We start from the raw sequence: 21,891 nt of genomic DNA on the forward strand, positions 1-21,891 counted from the left end.
ATATAATAAAAGCAGGAATAATATGATAAATACACAGCCTATATAAAGTAGAATTAATGTATGTACAGTGTATCAGAATCAGGAATATTAAGCCAAAACCAATTTGTAGAAAAAAATTGGCACGTACACTCATGCGCACGTCAAGTATGCGCACGTCACGCATGTGCACACAGGCGCCTGCGCAAGGCTTCATGGTCATGGTAGTCTTTCTCGGGGTAAACACAAGTGTCCTGTATTTGACTGGTACTTTTGTCCTTTATTTGGGACTGAGAAAATTGGCAACCCTAACAACCACTGACGTACACACACAAGGCAGTAGGCTGTGAGAGATCAGCCTGCACGTCGTTGGGAGGTAAGGTGAAATGGGATCACTCAGTGAAAACCTGTGCTGTCACGGGGAGAACAAGCAAACTGCACGCTGACAGCACCAGAGGTCGGCACTGAACCGGGTTAACTGGCGCTGCGAGGGAACCAGCTGGCCAGCTGTTCTGCCCTGAATGTTCCAGCAGGGGTGATGCTGGGATGGGGACAGGTAACAGCGAAACCTTTATTCAACCACAGGATCGATAAAAGCAGAACAAACACACCAGAATATTCACAACAACCTTTTAACAGCTGGTGAAATAACTGCTGAGGTCCGGGGCCTAGTTTGCAGTTGTTATTTGGCCTTTTCACATAGCAACGCTTGCTATCTCATTATTTATTTATATGAAGTCAACAGAAAGTGGGCTGCTGATTCAGGCTGAGTGCATTTTGTGCAATTGGTAATAATAATTTCATCCTCATGTTGTTCCAAGTATTTCAGCCTGAAGCAAACTAAATCCCTGTGAATCTAAATGTGAGAACACTTCAGCCGTGTTTTTACAGCACCCTCACTGCCAGCCAAACCATCACAGAGATTTTTATCATAAAATATCTCGAGGCACTTTACGCTGTGAGTTTCTTTGAGGTTCAATGACTCATTTTAATCCATCAAAATCAAAATGTCCCTTCAATCAGTCTGACCTATAAACTACATGTAGCATTAACATCACTGGCTCATCACTCTGTTCCTGTCTTCATTTTCTGTTTTAACGTATTACAATCCATCCTGCGCCCAACATATCGATGCAGTTACTAAGGTGGCACGTCAACAGCTATATTTCATTAGGAGTTTGAGGAGTTTTAGTATTTCACCAAAGACACCTGCAAATTTTTATAGATGTACCATGAAGAGCATTCTAACTGGCAGCATCATCGACTGGTATGGAGGTGGGGTATTGCACAGGATTGAAATAAGCTGCAGAAAGTCGTAAACTGAGTCAGCTCCATCATGGGCACTGGCCACAATACTAACAAATTTCACAACATATGCCAGTGATATTAAACCTGATTCTGAAAATCCAGGCTAAAATATTTACCATCATTAAATAAAGTTCTCAGGAATTAGTAGCAACTCATTCGATCCTGTAGATTATTTGCTTCAAGTGGATCATATAGAGGGGTTAAATAACCCTCAGTTGTTTAAATGTCAGGTTTTGCTTGCGTACATCCAGAACCTATTGTTTAATCCATTGGTAAAACACATCAAACACTGTAAAAGATCGAAATAGACAGCAAGTCAGAAAGGGAGCCAATCCGGAACATCACACAACTGCCTGGTGTTTTGTGAATTGGTTAGCTTTGTTTTAGATGTCCAGATTTTACCGTTTTTTCAAAAAGGAAGATTTCCAGTTTTATAAGGCATCTTCAAGAGAGGCAAGAGGGAGAGGAGGATTCGGGAGGGAAGTTCATAGCCTAGGCCCTCAGTAGCTAAAGGCAAGATGACGATAGCTTTGGGAATGGAGGAATTGCCAGAATTAGAGTGTGTAAGTGCTTGCGAGAGAGTTATAGAACTGGAAGCGATCAAGGAAACATGTAAGGAGAGTTCAGAAAATTGGGATCTTAAGAGCAAAATTAAGATATCGTTTAATAATTGTCCACAAGTACATGAGTGATGTATGAAAGGGTTTGGTGCAAGTTGGTTAGTGAATCTAGAAAAATGTTTGAACCAAAACACCTCCAATTTAATAGAATGCAGAATTTGACCTCACTTGGTCGTGATTTACGTGAAGAACATATGTTCACAGCAAAACCACTAACTTTTATTAAGGAGTTGCCATTCACATACCTCCAAGACCTTTCCTGTGATGAATTTGTCACACTCTTCACATTTCACACCAAAGAGATTCTGATAATCCATTTCGCAATAAGGAGCACCATCTCTGTCGGAGATTTATGGACAGAAGGAAGAAAGGAGGAATAAGAACAACTTTGCAAAGAAATACTTCATAACTAAGCTCACAAATTTAAACCAAAATTAAACTTGGTATTGGATACAAAAGATTAACAGATGGTTTGGAGACCAGAGTATGCTAGCAATGTACTGCATATGTTCATCATATAACATTGAGGATAATGTTGAAAACCTGAAACTAAAATCCAATTCAATTCTACTAAGCAAGCTGCCATATTTTACAAATTAATCAGTGATAGACTCTTCTAAATATTTACACCAGATCAATATATAAAAGTCACATAATAACCCATTGCTGCATATTAACCCCACTTCAAGAGTTTAAAATAATCTTGAGAAACAGCACCTTATATTTTAGAAAAACATAGAACATTACAGAATTCCAAGTTCATTATAAAGTTTAACAGATTCTGTGAAACATTGTGTTACACTCACTTATGTCACACAGTCCAGTGTTTTGTTTCTTTACTTGTCCCATTACCATCGATTTTTGCCTTGCTCAATTGTCTTTTTTTTCTTTCATTTTACCTGCTATGCATTCCATTTCATTACAAATCTTCCATTTCCTCTTCTGCATGTTAAATTTATCTTTAACTGCTCTCAATTCTGAAAAAAAGATATTACCCCTCAACCACCAGGCTCTTGAACCAAAGCGGCTAACTTCACTCAACTTCATTCGTCCCATCACTGAACTGTTCTAACAATCTATGGACTCACTTTCAAGGGCTCTTCATCTCTTGTTCTCAATATTTATTGCTTATTTATTTATTATTATTATTTCTTTATTTTTGTATTTGCACAGTTTGTCGTCTTTTGCACTCTGATTGAACAGCTGACAGTGCAGTCTTTCATCGACATTGTTATGGTTACTATTCTATGGGTTTACTGAGTGAGCCCACACGGAAATGAATCGCAGGATTGTATATGGTGATATACATGTTCTCTGGTAATAATTTTACCTGAAACGTTAACTGTTTCACAATCACTTGCTGATTTACACAGCTTTTTCAGCAATTTATTTACATAGTTTGCTGCGGTATTTAACAGTACTGTGTAATACTGTATTTTACTTCTTTATTTTCAACATGATATTGATATTTCTAAACACAAGAGATTCTGCAGATGCTGCAAGTCCAGAGCAACGCAGACAAAATGCAGGAGGAACTAATAACAACACACATAAAAGTTGCTGGTGAACGCAGCAGGCCAGGCAGCATCTATAGGAAGAGGTACAGTCGACATTTTAGGCCGAGACCCTTCGTCAGGACTAACGAAGGGTTGGTCCTGACGAAGGGTCTCGGCCCAAAACGTCAACTGTACCTCTTCCTAGAGATGCTGCCTGGCCTCCTGCGTTCACCAGCAACTTTCATGTGTGTTGCTTGAAATTCCAACATTTGCAAATTTCCTCGTGTTTGAGGAACTCCTAATATCAGTTCCCCCAGATTCAATTAATGCCAGTGTTATGTTGCATTAAGCTTCAAAATAGGATAAAACAAGTTCACTATGGCACTCTGGGCCTTTTAGCAAAGTGTGTGATTTGCACTTACTTGCTGATGTACTCTCCAGTGAGGACTTTCCCACAAGACTTGCACTTGAAACACCCTAGGTGCCACTGATGTTCGAGAGCCAGTAAGGCTTGTCCATTTTTAATATCTCTGCCACAGCCGGCACAATCTGAAAACAGAAAGGAATCCATGTAAGAAATATAAACAATGAAAATCATTAGCTTCCTAAGCCACTGCTCCCTCTAAGCTGTGCAGGTGCGTGGCCTCGCAGTAGCTGAAATGTGCCTGTGCATATTTATTTAGATACCGCGCAGGGTCCTTCCAGCCCTTCAAGCTGCGCTGCCCAGCAATCCCCCATTTAATCCAACTTTGGACAGTTGAAGAAAACAGGAACACCCGGAGAAAACTCACATAGTCACAGACAGATCGTACAAACTCCTACAGGTAGCAGTGGGATTTGAACCCAGTTCGCAGGGACTGTAAAGTTACCACGCCACCCCTTTGTTGCTACTTAGCTGGAATTTTCTTTTCTATAATGTGCCATACAGTTTTCAGGCTGTGTAAGCATTTCCTACTCACAGCAATGATTGGTTCATGCTACTGTACAAAAAAAATCAGAGGGAATGTTGCTCCTAAACCAGGGATTGTGGGTTCAAGTCCCATCTGGGGTGGTGCAACTTTTAAATAAGCAATGCACATTGATTCAATTAATTAATAAATGAAAGACTGAGAGTGTTTAAAGTTACAATACTGCTAAAAATTGTAACAATAAACACAGAATGGAAGTCAGTAGCTCTTTGTTAATAAACCACTGGCCCACTGACTGCCAATGTTGCAACATATATATTACAGAAAAAAGCATTTAGCAATGATTGGTCTGTGCAGCTGAAAAAAAATAAAGGGATGCTGACAAAAATAGTTTCCAGAAGCATACAGGTTTCCCCCACCATCCGAAGGTAGCGCGTTCCTATGAAACGGTTCGTAAGCCGAAATATTGTAAAGCAAAGAAGCAATTACCATTTTATATGGGAAAATTTTGTGAACATTCGCAGACCCAAAAATAACCTACCAAATCATGCCAAATAACACATAAAACCTAAAATTAACAGTAACATATAGTAAAAGCAGGAATGATATGATAAATACACAGCCTATATAAAGTAGAAATACTTTTCCACAATCATTACTGAACTGTTCTCCGTAGCGAAAATCTCACGCAAGCGCTGTCGGCAGAAAATCTCACGCAAGTGCTGTTGGCAAAAACACGCGCAAGCGCTCTCCAGTAACCTTTAAGCTATGAAGCTGCCAAATCATACCAAATAACACGTAAAAATACACAGCCGATATAAAGTAGAAATAATGTATGTACAGTGTAGTATCACTTATGGGAATCGGGAAGACAGCGTCGAGCACACTGATGATGGTGTGTTAGGCTGAGTCGGAGCTTGAGTGGTGCAGTGGCCCCCCCCCCACCCTCCAGGCCGCCGAGCGATACATTGCCACGAAGCACGCAGGGGTCCAGCGGTAGCTGGGAGGCACACAGCACATCTTTAAGAAAAAAGCCGAAATAAACATGCTAATTAATTAGGTGCCGCCCGTAATTGTCATCCCAGATGAGTGCCGATTTCCGATTGCGTCGTCTCTGATCTGGGCTGACAATTATGTGTCGGTGGAACCTAATTAATTAGCATGTTTATTTTGGCTTTTTTCTTAAAGATGTGCTGTGTGCGTCCCGGCTACCGTTGCATTTTCTGCGAATCGGTATCTGTCCGTGGCCTGGGGGTTGGGGTGGTGGGACATTGGGGTGTCATCTCATCGTCGTCTGTTTCCATTAGAGCAGGCAGCTCATCTTCTTCTATCTCTGCCTGCCTTGATGTCGAAGGTCAAGGTTCGTCGTCTGCTGTGGCTGATGTGGAAGGCTTGCTTGACTGCTGAGCCTCGCACATTTTTCTATCACACAGTTCTTTAATAAGGACTCAAACCATCCTGCAAATATCCCCTAAACCGATGTATCCTTTCAAAATCAAAGTCGTACTTTATCATTACTCATTTGGTTTCGATTGTTATCCTTTTTTCTTCTAATTGCATCAGCTCTTCATCTGTCAGTTCTTGGTGATGGGATGTCAAAACCTCTTCAACATCATGTTCGTCAGCTTCCACAAGCCAAACTCACGTTGTCCTTACTTCGTTCACCACGATCAAAATGCTTAATTATGTCTAGTTTTACCGTAAGTGTAACACCCTTACGAGCTCTTTCATGCTTTTCCGATACCTTAGAACTCATCTTGCAAACGGCTGCTCACAGGCTCGTGTTTAAGCAATGCCGGCGAGAATCCGGGGGAGAGTGGCTGCTCGGGGTGCGCTGCCTTTTATCGCGCGCTGAATTTTTTTTCGTAACAGTGAAAACACCTTCTGAAAGCGAAAATAGAGTACTAATGTAGGTCTTTCGTAACAGTGAGGTTTCGTAAAGTGAACGTTCGAAAAGTGGGGGACACCTGTATATCAAACAAATGTGATTTTTGAATCAAAGGCGGAGATACCAAGAGCAGTAATAAACTAACTCTACAAAAAGCTTTGCTTTGATTACTTCTATATTTATACACAGGCAAGAATCAGCCTTTTAATTCTGATAATTTGATACTAGTTCTACACAGGAGTAGAGCTATTTTTGTCAGCTTCCTAGTCTCACTTACAAACATTTTATTCCTCAGAGAACTATAGTCAGTAAATTATTGGGTTTTGTGCTTTTTCATCTGTGCAGTACTCTTTCTCAAGGAGGCAAGAACCAAATGTAGTGCTTACCAACAAACTCAGAACAACTGATGTCCAGATCCAGGTTAATTAATGAACACACACCAATTAGGACCTCAGAGCCCACAGTTCAAGATCGACTATTTCCTGTCCCTCCTATAATTGTAATCCCGTGGGAACAGGAGGATGGAATGATGTATTCCTATTAAGTTGCAGGAAGAATTACAAGAAAAAAGTATTGAAGTGTGGCAGAATTTGGCTGAAGTGTTAATTGGCATGGTGTCACATGAATACATTCAAGCATGTTTTAACGATGTTGTGGAGTTTCTCCAGCTTTTTGGGAGTTGTTTTGAATGTAGTATTCTGTATTTGCAACCTGATAGAGCCTGAGCAGTTTTGCAAAGAAGAATGGGGAAAAATTGTAGTGTCCAGATGTGGAAAGCTGATAGAGACCTATCCACACAGACTCAAGCTGTAATTGCTGCCAAAGGTGCATCAACTAAATACTGACTTGAAGGGGGTGAACAATTATGCAATCAATTATTTTGTAATGAATAATTGTAATAAAATCAGACCAATTTGTAGAAACTTGCTTTCACTTCCACACGAAACAGTCTTTTCATGTTGATCGTGTTAAAAAAGTCAAATTAAATCCACTGTGATTCGCTGTTATAAAACATGAAAACTTCCAAGGGGGGGGGGGTTAATACTTCTTAAGGGCACTGTATTTCACTATTACAACCCTGAGTTTATTTTTCTTGTGAGCATTCACAGTAAATACAAGAAACACAATAGAATCACGGAAAGTTCCTGATGCTCTCCACCACTAAAGATATGGCAGAGCAGATTTGACAGGTTGAATGGCCTAATTCTGTTCCCATGCCTTATGGCCCGATGATCCCCAGAGGAGGCCTGGTTCGTGGACCTCCAGCTTCCTCCTCCTAAAGTCAATGATCAGCTCCTTGGTCTTGCTGACATTGAGAGAGTAGTTGTTATTGTTTCAAGACAATCAGATATTCAGAATAATATGTGATGTCAAAAAATTCACAGATTATCGTATAACCACGTTAATCAACACAGCAAGGAATATGGAAAATGGCAGCTTGGGGTTTAATTGGGTACACCAGTCCGAAATGGCAAAACTCATCCATCCCGCTGATAGCCACTATTCAGCTCCAAGAACCACAGGAAGGATTTCCAGGGCAAACTTAAAGTGAAGAAACAATACATCTCTTATTACCTAGCCAACAGTACAGGCATTTTCAAAGAACTGCTGGTTTGTACTTCCCACTGCCCAATACATTTGACTTTTGGTCTGGACGTTGAATATAAGAATTTCTTAGCCAAACAGCAGAATTTAGCAGCTTTCCTCATATCAGAAACTCAATTTTCCAGGTAACACCCACTTTCAAAGCACTTGTTGTACAGCCTGAGAGAGATTTAATTTGCAGCCAGAGGATTCTTCACATCTAGCCGGCTCTGACAATCGAACACTAGATGGCAGTCATGAATTACAAGATCTGTTAAACACAACAGAGGTGGGTCATCAAACTACAACAGTGCTTTCAGTTGCTGTTCCTGTGTGGAACTGTAACTGAGATGACTTTCAGGTATCTGTAATACCAATGAACCTGAGGAAAGATTTTGAGGGTCGGCAGGCAGGACAGACACACTGTCACCAGAGTACTGGAGGAGGCCAACATGAACAGCATCTTCACCACGATAAAGAGACACCAACTCCGGCAGACAGGTTATATCATCCAGATGCCTAAATCACGTCTCCCCTAACAGATCCTTTACTACCAGTTGAAGGGAGGTCAGTGAGCCCCTGGTGGCCAAAAGAAACATTTCAAAGATCACCTCAATATCAGCCTGAAGAAATTCAACAATGTATTTAAAAGCTGTGAAGAGCTTGTACGTTCTCCCCATAGCTTTATGAGTTTCCTCCAGGTGCTCCGATTTCCTCCAATAGTCTAAAGACAAACCAGCTGGCAGGTTAATTGGTCATTGTAAATTGTCCCATGAAGTTTAGGGTTAAATCGGGGTTGTAGGGTCGCTGGGCAGTGTGGCTCGAAGGGCCGGAAGGACCCATTCCACGCTGTATCTGTAAATAATTTAAATGGCCATCTGATGAACAGCAGAGACTAGGTGGGCTGAAGGACCTGTTACCACGCAGCATATCTATGACCGAGAGAGAGAGACAGACAGACACACACACATACACACACACACAGACGTACGCACGCACGCACACATGTGCATACACACTCAGATGCACGCGCACACACATGCACACACAAACACACACACAAACATGCGCACGCAAACATACACGTGCACACACACAAACGCACACATATGCACACACACACAGACACACACTCACAAGTACACACACACAGACACACGCGCACGTGCACACACACACACACACACACACACACACTCACAAGTACACACGCACTCATGCACACTAAACCTAGCATGGCCTAGACCTTCTGACAGATCCCAAAGCTTTATCTATGTATTTTCTTGCTGATGATCTGTATACCAGAATCCAGTCTATCCCAGGAATCAGAATCAGAATCAGGTTTATCATCACTGGCACGTGACGTGAAATTTGTTAACTTAGCAGCAGCAGTTCAATGCAATACATAATCTAGCAAAGAGAGAAAAACAATAATAATAATAAGTAAAACAAAACATAATAATAAGTAAATCAATTATGTATATTGAATAGATGTTTTAAAACATGCAAAAATAGAAATACTGAATATTAAAAAAAAGTGAGGTAGTGTCCAAAGACTCAATGTCCATTTAAGAATTGGGTGGCAAAGGGGAAGAAGCTGTTCCTGAATCGCTGAGTGTGTGCCTTCAGGCTTCTGTACCTCCTACCTGATGGTAACAGTGAGAAAAGGACATGCCCTAGGTGCTGGAGGTCCTTAATAATGTCCTGGATACTTTGTAGCCTAGTACCAAGGATGCAGCTGACTAGATTTACAACCTTTTGTAGCTTCTTTCGGTCCTGTGCGGTAGCCCCTCCCCCATACCAGACAGTGATGCAGCCTGTCAGAATGCTCTCCACAGTATAACTAGAAAAGTTTTTGAGTGTATTTGTCAACATGCCAAATCTCTTCAGATTCCTAATGAAGTATAGACGCTGCCTTGCCTTCTTTATAACTGCATCGATATGTTAGGACCAGGTTAGATCCTCAGAGATCTTGACACCCAGGAACTTGAAGCTGCTCACTCTCTCCACTTCTGATCCCTCTATGAGGATTGGTATGTGTTCCTTCATCTTACCCTTCCTGAAGTCCACAATCAGCTCTTTCGTCTTACTGACGTTGAGTGCCAGGTTGTTGCTGTGGTACCATTCCACTACAGTAGTTGGCATATCTCACTCCTGTACGCCCTCTCGTCACCACCTGAAATTCTACCAACAATGGTTCCATCATCAATAACCTCTCAAAGCATTTCATCAGTGTCCATCTGAGTGCTACTGGATGATAGTCATTAAGGCAGCCCACATTATTCTTCTTAGGCACTGGTATAACTGTTGCCTTTTGAAGCAAGTGGGAACTTCTGCCCGTACCAGTGAGAGGTTGAAAATGTCCTTGAATATTCCCATTAGTTGGTTGGCACAGGTTTTCAGAGCCTTACCAGGTTCTCCATCGGGACCTTCTGCCTTGTGAGGGTTCACTCTCTTTAAAGACAATCTAGCATTGGCCTCTGAGACGGAGATCACAGGGTCACTAGGTGCAGCAGGGATCTTCACCGCTGTAGTTGTGTTCTCCCTTTCAAAGCGTGCATAGAAGGAGGAAGAATAAACAACTTTTCTCACAGATGCTGATTGTCAGAAGCAGAGCAGGCCACTCAGCCCCTCAAAGCTGCTCTGTCACTCGGAACCACTTCCCTGCATCAACACCATATCCCTTTATTCAGTGGACATCTGTCTGGAGCAGTTCAGCCTCTATGGTGCCGGAAGGTAGTGAACTCTCCAGGTGACAAGATCAGGATCAAATTAACGTTGATTGTTAACGCCGGGCCGGATTGAAAAGGTCAGGGTGTCAGGACTTGAGGCCAGTTCAGCGCGCTGCTCCGCTCTGCGCTGAACTAAAGATCTCAGGACGGACTCTCTTTGTGGACTTCAGTTCAGAATGCTGTTTGATTGCATTCATTGCTTTCGTTCTTTGTTTGTATGATTTGTTTTTTTCCCTCTCTGCACACTGGGTGTTTGACAGTCTTCTTTTTCTTAATGGGTTTTCTTTTTCTATTGGGTTTCTTTGTTTTGTGGTTGCCTGTAAGGTGACGAATCTCAAGGTTGTGTAATGTATACATACTTTGATAATAAATGTCCTTTGAACTTTGATCTGACTGTACATATATACAACCAAACTGAACAACGTTCCTCTGGACCACAATGCACCCACAAAACACATCTCACACACAGCACATAAACCAAAATATTACCATAACAAGTTAATAAAATATAGTTCAAAATGCATGTAGTGTGCAGCACAGTTGAACATCATATGGGATTTGGGGTGCACAGCACAGGATCGAAATAAGCTGCATAAACTTGTAAACTCAGTCTGTCCATTGTGGGTAACAGCCTCCCAAGCATCCAGGACATCTTTAAGGAGCGATGCCTCAGAAAGGCGGCGTCCATCATTAAGGACCCTTTTCACCCAGGTCATGCCCTCTTCTCATTGCTACCATCAGGAAGGAGGTACAGAAGCCTGAAGCACTCAACAATTCAGGAACAGCTTCGTCCCTTCTGCCATCAGATTTCTGAATCGACATTGAACGCATGAACACTGCCTCATTACTTCTTTTTTCTTTCTTTTCACGCTATTTAACTTTTTTAATATTTACTGTAATTCACAGCTTTTATTCTGCATTGTAATGTACTGCTCTTGCATAACAACAAATTTCACAACATATGCCAGTGATGTAAACCTGATTCTGATTCTGAACAGTAAATAGCTCACTGTCCTATTGATGAGACTGCAGTGGTGGCTGGGTATTCATTAGTCTCAAAGCCTGAGGTAAGAACCTGTTACCCAGTCTGGCAGCCCTCGTCCTGATACTCCTGTACCTCTTTCCAAATGGCTATGTGTCAAACCGTTTTGTGGGATGGGTGGCAGGGATCCTCAACAATGCCTCGGGCCCTTTGTATACAATGTTCCCAGTAAATGTCACACATGGGGGGAGGGAGACCCCAGCGATCCTCTTGGTGGTTTTTACTATCTTCGGCAGGGTCTTGTGGTCTCTTGCCTTGTAACTTCCATACCACACAATGATGCAGCCAGACAGGACACTCTTGATGGTTCTCCTGTAGAAGGTTGTAAGAATGGGGGTGTGCATGGCTCCCCACCCCCATGTCCTCTCACATCTGTCCCGAACAGCCAACCCCTCATTTTGAGGTGCTATGCCTCGTTCTCAGAAACCCAGCAAGATTGGTTCAGCAGATGTGTGGATCAACCGCACATCTGGTGAACCAATCTTGAACATTTCATCGAGCTCAAGAGTATAAGCCTGCTCTGCGTCACCTCTCATCACACGACAAACCCATCAAGCCCAGGAATCCATCCAATGATTTTTTTTTGCAAAACGTCTCTCAAATCCTCAGGCGAGGTCTGATTACACATTTATAGTCTCACTAGGGCACTACTTAATCCTCTTGCAATGAAGCCAACATGTTGTTTACCTTCTTAACCGCTTGTTGGACAAGCTGGTCTGCAAATTGTTGCAGTTCGCTTTGGGCAGGAGGAATGAGTTTCAATGACTCCCTGGGCTTGCGAATCAGTAAGACTAGAGCTCAATGTCTACTACACTATGTACACTACCTCAACAGTTTTTGCACTACTTATTTAACAATTTTATAAAACTATTTCTTATTATAGTTTATATTTTTTCTATTATTATGTATTGCATTGTACTGCTGCCACAAAACAACAGATTTCGTGACATATGCTGGTGATACTAAACCGGATTCTGATAGCATCTGGAGTCCCATCATCGGCGAGCCTGGAGTTCCTGGCCAAGTGCTCAGTGATCAGCGTGCCCTGGGACTGATGTCGAGGACTGAGGCCAGAGACTCGAACTTGAAGTTGGCTGGGGCCGAGTCTGCAAATCTCTGCGGGTCTACCAGGGAAGTTAAAGCCCAGTTTCCGCAAGCCTGAGTCTGAGCACAAGCCTGCTGAAGGCTGAAGGCCGCAGGCCTGTCATGGGTTTAAAGGGCAGGTCTCCAGCGTGGCTGAGAGGGAGGTAGGAACAGGGCTGGAGATGCTGGTGTTGTTTGTTGTGTTCAGTATTGTGCTGCCGAACATTATGGACATGCTATGCTGGCGTCAGAATGTGTGGTGACACTTGTGGGTTGCCATCAGCATGCGCTTGGGTGTGTTGATTGTTAATACAAATGATTCATTTCACTGTATGTTTCAATATTTACGTGATAAATAATCTTGAATCTTGAACATCCAGGTCTGTCAAACACCAACATCTTATAACTGCTCCTCACTTAAAAGATATTCCGTCTGCCATGGCTTTGCTGATTTAATTTTAAATTTTAAAATGACTACATCCACAGAAAACCCTCTGCCACCAAGCTCAATATCAGTAGCAAACCCGGATAGTATCTCCATCCCTGTGCACTGCACCGGTCAGTCTTTCCCAGCCCCAAAATTACCAGTTCATTGCTAGTTTCCATTTGTATTTCCATTCCTTCCACCTCACTCCCCCCCACCCCACCCACACCCACACCCAGCAGTATATTCCACAGCGGTATATACCCCTCCCTCCACTTTACCCCTCCCCTTACTCCCCACCCTCACGCAGCAGTATATTCCACAGCGGTATATACCCCTCCCTCCACATGCCATGCTATATACCCCTCCTTCTGCCTCACTCCCACCCCCACCAACACCCAGCAGTATATTCCACAGTGGTAGATACACCTCCCTTCCATTTTATCCGTCCTCTGACTCCCCACCAACACCCAGCGGTATATACCCACTCCTCACACCTCACCCCCCCCACACCCAGCAGTATATACCCACTCCTTGTGCCTCACCCCCCCCACTCCCCAACAACACCCAGCGATATATACCCACTCCTCGTGCCTTAACCCCCCCACTCCCCACCCACACCCAGCGGTATGTACCCACTCCTCGTGCCTCACCCCCCCCACTCCCCAACAACACCCAGCGGTATATACCCACTCCTCACACCTCACCCCCCCCACTCCCCAACACCCAGCGGTATATACCCACTCCTCACACCTCACCCCCCCCACTCCCCAACACCCAGCGGTATATACCCACTCCTCACACCTCACCCCCCCCACTCCCCAACACCCAGCGGTATATACCCACTCCTCACACCTCACCCCCCCCACTCCCCAACACCCAGCGGTATATACCCACTCCTCACACCTCACCCCCCCCACTCCCCAACACCCAGCGGTATATACCCACTCCTCACACCTCACCCCCCCCACTCCCCAACACCCAGCGGTATATACCCACTCCTCACACCTCACCCCCCCCACTCCCCAACACCCAGCGGTATATACCCACTCCTCACACCTCACCCCCCCACTCCCCAACACCCAGCGGTATATACCCACTCCTCACACCTCACCCCCCCCACTCCCCAACACCCAGCGGTATATACCCACTCCTCACACCTCACCCCCCCACTCCCCAACACCCAGCTGTTTATACCCACTCCTCACACCTCACCCCCCCCACTCCCCAACACCCAGCGGTATATACCCACTCCTCACACCTCACCCCCCCACTCCCCAACACCCAGCGGTATATACCCACTCCTCACACCTCACCCCCCCACTCCCCAACACCCAGCGGTATATACCCACTCCTCACACCTCACCCCCCCCACTCCCCAACACCCAGCGGTATATACCCACTCCTCACACCTCACCCCCCCCACTCCCCAACACCCAGCGGTATATACCCACTCCTCACACCTCACCCCCCCCACTCCCCAACACCCAGCGGTATATACCCACTCCTCACACCTCACCCCCCCCACTCCCCAACACCCAGCGGTATATACCCACTCCTCACACCTCACCCCCCCCACTCCCCAACACCCAGCGGTATATACCCACTCCTCACACCTCACCCCCCCCACTCCCCAACACCCAGCGGTATATACCCACTCCTCACACCTCACCCCTCCCACTCCCCAACACCCAGCGGTATATACCCACTCCTCACACCTCACCCCCCCCACTCCCCAACACCCAGCGGTATATACCCACTCCTCACACCTCACCCCCCCCACTCCCCAACACCCAGCGGTATATACCCACTCCTCACACCTCACCCCCCCCACTCCCCAACACCCAGCGGTATATACCCACTCCTCACACCTCACCCCCCCCACTCCCCAACACCCAGCGGTATATACCCACTCCTCACACCTCACCCCCCCACTCCCCAACACCCAGCGGTATATACCCACTCCTCACACCTCACCCCCCCACTCCCCAACACCCAGCGGTATATACCCACTCCTCACACCTCACCCCCCCACTCCCCAACACCCAGCGGTATATACCCACTCCTCACACCTCACCCCCCCACTCCCCAACACCCAGCGGTATATACCCACTCCTCACACCTCACCCCCCCACTCCCCAACACCCAGCGGTATATACCCACTCCTCACACCTCACCCCCCCACTCCCCAACACCCAGCGGTATATACACACACCTCACACCTCACCCCCCCCACTCCCCAACACCCAGCGGTATATACCCACTCCTCACACCTCACCCCCCCACTCCCCAACACCCAGCGGTATATACCCACTCCTCACACCTCACCCCCCCCACTCCCCAACACCCAGCGGTATATACCCACTCCTCACACCTCACCCCCCCCACTCCCCAACACCCAGCGGTATATACCCACTCCTCACACCTCACCCCCCCCACTCCCCAACACCCAGCGGTATATACCCACTCCTCACACCTCACCCCCCCCACTCCCCAACACCCAGCGGTATATACCCACTCCTCACACCTCACCCCCCCACTCCCCAACACCCAGCGGTATATACCCACTCCTCACACCTCACCCCCCCACTCCCCAACACCCAGCGGTATATACCCACTCCTCACACCTCACCCCCCCCACTCCCCAACACCCAGCGGTATATACCCACTCCTCACACCTCACCCCCCCCACTCCCCAACACCCAGCGGTATATACCCACTCCTCACACCTCACCCCCCCCACTCCCCAACACCCAGCGGTATATACCCACTCCTCACACCTCACCCCCCCCACTCCCCAACACCCAGCGGTATATACCCACCTCACACCTCACCCCCCCACCCCCAACACCCAGCGGTATATACACACCCTCACCCCCCCCCCCACTCCCCAACACCCAGCGGTATATACCCACTCCTCACACCTCACCCCCCCCACTCCCCAACACCCAGCGGTATATACCCACTCCTCACACCTCACCCCCCCCACTCCCCAACACCCAGCGGTATATACCCACTCCTCACACCTCACCCCCCCCACTCCCCAACACCCAGCGGTATATACCCACTCCTCACACCTCACCCCCCCCACTCCCCAACACCCAGCGGTATATACCCACTCCTCACACCTCACCCCCCCACTCCCCAACACCCAGCGGTATATACCCACTCCTCACACCTCACCCCCCCCACTCCCCAACACCCAGCGGTATATACCCACTCCTCACACCTCACCCCTCCACCTCACTCCCCAACACCCAGCGGTATATACCCACTCCTCACACCTCACCCCCCCCACTCCCCAACACCCAGCGGTATATACCCACTCCTCACACCTCACCCCCCCACTCCCCAACACCCAGCGGTATATACACACTCCTCACACCTCACCCCCCCACTCCCCAACACCCAGCGGTATATACCCACTCCTCACACCTCACCCCCCCCACTCCCCAACACCCAGCGGTATATACCCACTCCTCACACCTCACCCCCCCCACTCCCCAACACCCAGCGGTATATACCCACTCCTCACACCTCACCCCCCCCACTCCCCAACACCCAGCGGTATATACCCACTCCTCTCACCTCACCCCCCCACTCCCCAACACCCAGCGGTATATACCCACTCCTCACACCTCACCCCCCCCACTCCCCAACACCCAGCGGTATATACCCACTCCTCACACCTCACCCCCCCCACTCCCCAACACCCAGCGGTATATACCCACTCCTCACACCTCACCCCCCCCACTCCCCAACACCCAGCGGTATATACCCACTCCTCACACCTCACCCCCCCCACTCCCCAACACCCAGCGGTATATACCCACTCCTCACACCTCACCCCCCCACTCCCCAACACCCAGCGGTATATACCCACTCCTCACACCTCACCCCCCCCCTCCTATATACACCCTCACACCTCCCCCCCCCACTCCCCAACACCCAGCGGTATATACCCACTCCTCACACCTCACCCCCCCCACTCCCCAACACCCAGCGGTATATACCCACTCCTCACACCTCACCCCCCCCACTCCCCAACACCCAGCGGTATATACCCACTCCTCACACCTCACCCCCCCACTCCCCAACACCCAGCGGTATATACCCACTCCTCACACCTCACCCCCCCCACTCCCCAACACCCAGCGGTATATACCCACTCCTCACACCTCACCCCCCCCACTCCCCAACACCCAGCGGTATATACCCACTCCTCACACCTCACCCCCCCACTCCCCAACACCCAGCGGTATATACCCACTCCTCACACCTCACCCCCCCCACTCCCCAACACCCAGCGGTATATACCCACTCCTCACACCTCACCCCCCCCACTCCCCAACACCCAGCGGTATATACCCACTCCTCACACCTCACCCCCCCCACTCCCCAACACCCAGCGGTATATACCCACTCCTCACACCTCACCCCCCCCACTCCCCAACACCCAGCGGTATATACCCACTCCTCACACCTCACCCCCCCCACTCCCCAACACCCAGCGGTATATACCCACTCCTCACACCTCACCCCCCCCACTCCCCAACACCCAGCGGTATATACCCACTCCTCACACCTCACCCCCCCCACTCCCCAACACCCAGCGGTATATACCCACTCCTCACACCTCACCCCCCCACTCCCCAACACCCAGCGGTATATACCCACTCCTCACACCTCACCCCCCCACTCCCCAACACCCAGCGGTATATACCCACTCCTCACACCTCACCCCCCCCACTCCCCAACACCCAGCGGTATATACCCACTCCTCACACCTCACCCCCCCCACTCCCCAACACCCAGCGGTATATACCCACTCCTCACACCTCACCCCCCCCACTCCCCAACACCCAGCGGTATATACCCACTCCTCACACCTCACCCCCCCCACTCCCCAACACCCAGCGGTATATACCCACTCCTCACACCTCACCCCCCCCACTCCCCAACACCCAGCGGTATATACCCACTCCTCACACCTCACCCCCCCCACTCCCCAACACCCAGCGGTATATACCCACTCCTCACACCTCACCCCCCCCACTCCCCAACACCCAGCGGTATATACCCACTCCTCACACCTCACCCCCCCCACTCCCCAACACCCAGCGGTATATACCCACTCCTCACACCTCACCCCCCCCACTCCCCAACACCCAGCGGTATATACCCACTCCTCACACCTCACCCCCCCCACTCCCCAACACCCAGCGGTATATACCCACTCCTCACACCTCACCCCCCCCACTCCCCAACACCCAGCGGTATATACCCACTCCTCACACCTCACTCCTCCCCACTCCCCAACACCCAGCGGTATATACCCACTCCTCACACCTCACCCCCCCACTCCCCAACACCCAGCGGTATATACCCACTCCTCACACCTCACCCCCCCACTCCCCAACACCCAGCGGTATATACCCACTCCTCACACCTCACCCCCCCCACTCCCCAACACCCAGCGGTATATACCCACTCCTCACACCTCACCTCCCCCACTCCCCAACACCCAGCGGTATATACCCACTCCTCACACCTCACCCCCCCACTCCCCACACCCAGCGTCCACCCTCACCCTCCCACTCCCCAACACCCAGCGGTATATACCCACTCCTCACACCTCACCCCCCCCACTCCCCAACACCCAGCGGTATATACCCACTCCTCACACCTCACCCCCCCACTCCCCAACACCCAGCGGTATATACCCACTCCTCACACCTCACCCCCCCCACTCCCCAACACCCAGCGGTATATACCCACTCCTCACACCTCACCCCCCCCACTCCCCAACACCCAGCGGTATATACCCACTCCTCACACCTCACCCCCCCACTCCCCAACACCCAGCGGTATATACCCACTCCTCACACCTCACCCCCCCCACTCCCCAACACCCAGCGGTATATACCCACTCCTCACACCTCACCCCCCCACTCCCCAACACCCAGCGGTATATACCCACTCCTCACACCTCACCCCCCCCACTCCCCAACACCCAGCGGTATATACCCACTCCTCACACCTCACCCCCCCCACTCCCCAACACCCAGCGGTATATACCCACTCCTCACACCTCACCCCCCCACTCCCCAACACCCAGCGGTATATACCCACTCCTCACACCTCACCCCCCCCACTCCCCAACACCCAGCGGTATATACCCACTCCTCACACCTCACCCCCCCCACTCCCCAACACCCAGCGGTATATACCCACTCCTCACACCTCACCCCCCCACTCCCCAACACCCAGCGGTATATACCCACTCCTCACACCTCACCCCCCCCACTCCCCAACACCCAGCGGTATATACCACTCCTCACACCTCACCCCCCCACTCCCCAACACCCAGCGGTATATACCCACTCCTCACACCTCACCCCCCCACTCCCCAACACCCAGCGGTATATACCCACTCCTCACACCTCACCCCCCCCACTCCCCAACACCCAGCGGTATATACCCACTCCTCACACCTCACCCCCCCACTCCCCAACACCCAGCGGTATATACCCACTCCTCACACCTCACCCTCCCCACTCCCCAACACCCAGCGGTATATACACACACCTCACACCTCACCCCTCCCACTCCCCAACACCCAGCGGTATATACCCACTCCTCACACCTCACCCCCCCCACTCCCCAACACCCAGCGGTATATACCCACTCCTCACACCTCACCCCCCCACTCCCCAACACCCAGCGGTATATACCCACTCCTCACACCTCACCCCCCCACTCCCCAACACCCAGCGGTATATACCCACTCCTCACACCTCACCCCCCCCACTCCCCAACACCCAGCGGTATATACCCACTCCTCACACCTCACCCCCCCCACTCCCCAACACCCAGCGGTATATACCCACTCCTCACACCTCACCCCCCCACTCCCCAACACCCAGCGGTATATACCCACTCCTCACACCTCACCCCCCCCACTCCCCAACACCCAGCGGTATATACACACTCCTCACACCTCACCCCCCCCACTCCCCAACACCCAGCGGTATATACCCACTCCTCACACCTCACCCCCCCCACTCCCCAACACCCAGCGGTATATACCCACTCCTCACACCTCACCCCCCCACTCCCCAACACCCAGCGGTATATACCCACTCCTCACACCTCACCCCCCCACTCCCCAACACCCAGCGGTATATACCCACTCCTCACACCTCACCCCCCCCACTCCCCAACACCCAGCGGTATATACCCACTCCTCACACCTCACCCCCCCACTCCCCAACACCCAGCGGTATATACCCACTCCTCACACCTCACCCCCCCACTCCCCAACACCCAGCGGTATATACCCACTCCTCACACCTCACCCCCCCCACTCCCCAACACCCAGCGGTATATACCCACTCCTCACACCTCACCCCCCCCACTCCCCAACACCCAGCGGTATATACCCACTCCTCACACCTCACCCCCCCCACTCCCCACTATATACCCACTCCTCACACCTCACCCCCCCCACTCCCCAACACCCAGCGGTATATACCCACTCCTCACACCTCACCCCCCCACTCCCCAACACCCAGCGGTATATACCCACTCCTCACACCTCACCCCCCCCACTCCCCAACACCCAGCGGTATATACCCACTCCTCACACCTCACTCCTCCCCACTCCCCAACACCCAGCGGTATATACCCACTCCTCACACCTCACCCCCCCCACTCCCCAACACCCAGCGGTATATACACACTCCTCACACCTCACCCCCCCCACTCCCCAACACCCAGCGGTATATACCACCCTCACACCTCACCCCCCCACTCCCCAACACCCAGCGGTATATACCCACTCCTCACACCTCACCCCCCCACTCCCCAACACCCAGCGGTATATACCCACTCCTCACACCTCACCCCCCCCACTCCCCAACACCCAGCGGTATATACCCACTCCTCACACCTCACCCCCCCCACTCCCCAACACCCAGCGGTATATACCCACTCCTCACACCTCACCCCCCCCACTCCCCAACACCCAGCGGTATATACCCACTCCTCACACCTCACCCCCCCCACTCCCCAACACCCAGCGGTATATACCCACTCCTCACACCTCACCCCCCCCACTCCCCAACACCCAGCGGTATATACCCACTCCTCACACCTCACCCCCCCCCACTCCCCAACACCCAGCGGTATATACCCACTCCTCACACCTCACCCCCCCCACTCCCCAACACCCAGCGGTATATACCCACTCCTCACACCTCACCCCCCCACTCCCCAACACCCAGCGGTATATACCCACTCCTCACACCTCACCCCCCCCACTCCCCAACACCCAGCGGTATATACCCACTCCTCACACCTCACCCCCCCACTCCCCAACACCCAGCGGTATATACCCACTCCTCACACCTCACCCCCCCCACTCCCCAACACCCAGCGGTATATACCCACTCCTCACACCTCACCCCCCCCACTCCCCAACACCCAGCGGTATATACCCACTCCTCACACCTCACCCCCCCCACTCCCCAACACCCAGCGGTATATACCCACTCCTCACACCTCACCCCCCCCACTCCCCAACACCCAGCGGTATATACCCACTCCTCACACCTCACCCCCCCACTCCCCAACACCCAGCGGTATATACCCACTCCTCACACCTCACCCCCCCCACTCCCCAACACCCAGCGGTATATACCCACTCCTCACACCTCACCCCCCCACTCCCCAACACCCAGCGGTATATACACACTCCTCACACCTCACCCCCCCACTCCCCAACACCCAGCGGTATATACCCACTCCTCACACCTCACCCCCCCCACTC

At 50.0% G+C, this 21,891-nt stretch overlaps 1 protein-coding gene across 9 annotated transcripts in view; it reads right to left on the reverse strand.

Annotated features, from left to right (window-relative positions):
- ablim1b (actin binding LIM protein 1b) overlaps nucleotides 1-21,891 on the reverse strand; it is a 406,574-nt gene that overhangs the window by 139,469 nt on the left and 245,214 nt on the right. For all 9 annotated transcript variants that reach the window (XM_063072018.1, XM_063072020.1, XM_063072015.1 and 6 more), the window contains 2 exons: nucleotides 3,823-3,949; nucleotides 2,150-2,243 (listed from right to left, as the gene is read on the reverse strand). In XM_063072018.1, coding sequence (XP_062928088.1) covers nucleotides 2,150-2,243; nucleotides 3,823-3,949 — 221 coding nt within the window. The remainder of the gene's footprint in view (nucleotides 1-2,149; nucleotides 2,244-3,822; nucleotides 3,950-21,891) is intronic.

Source organism: Mobula hypostoma, chromosome 19, assembly GCF_963921235.1.
Source record: "Mobula hypostoma chromosome 19, sMobHyp1.1, whole genome shotgun sequence".
NCBI classification, from domain to species: Eukaryota; Metazoa; Chordata; class Chondrichthyes; order Myliobatiformes; family Myliobatidae; genus Mobula; species Mobula hypostoma.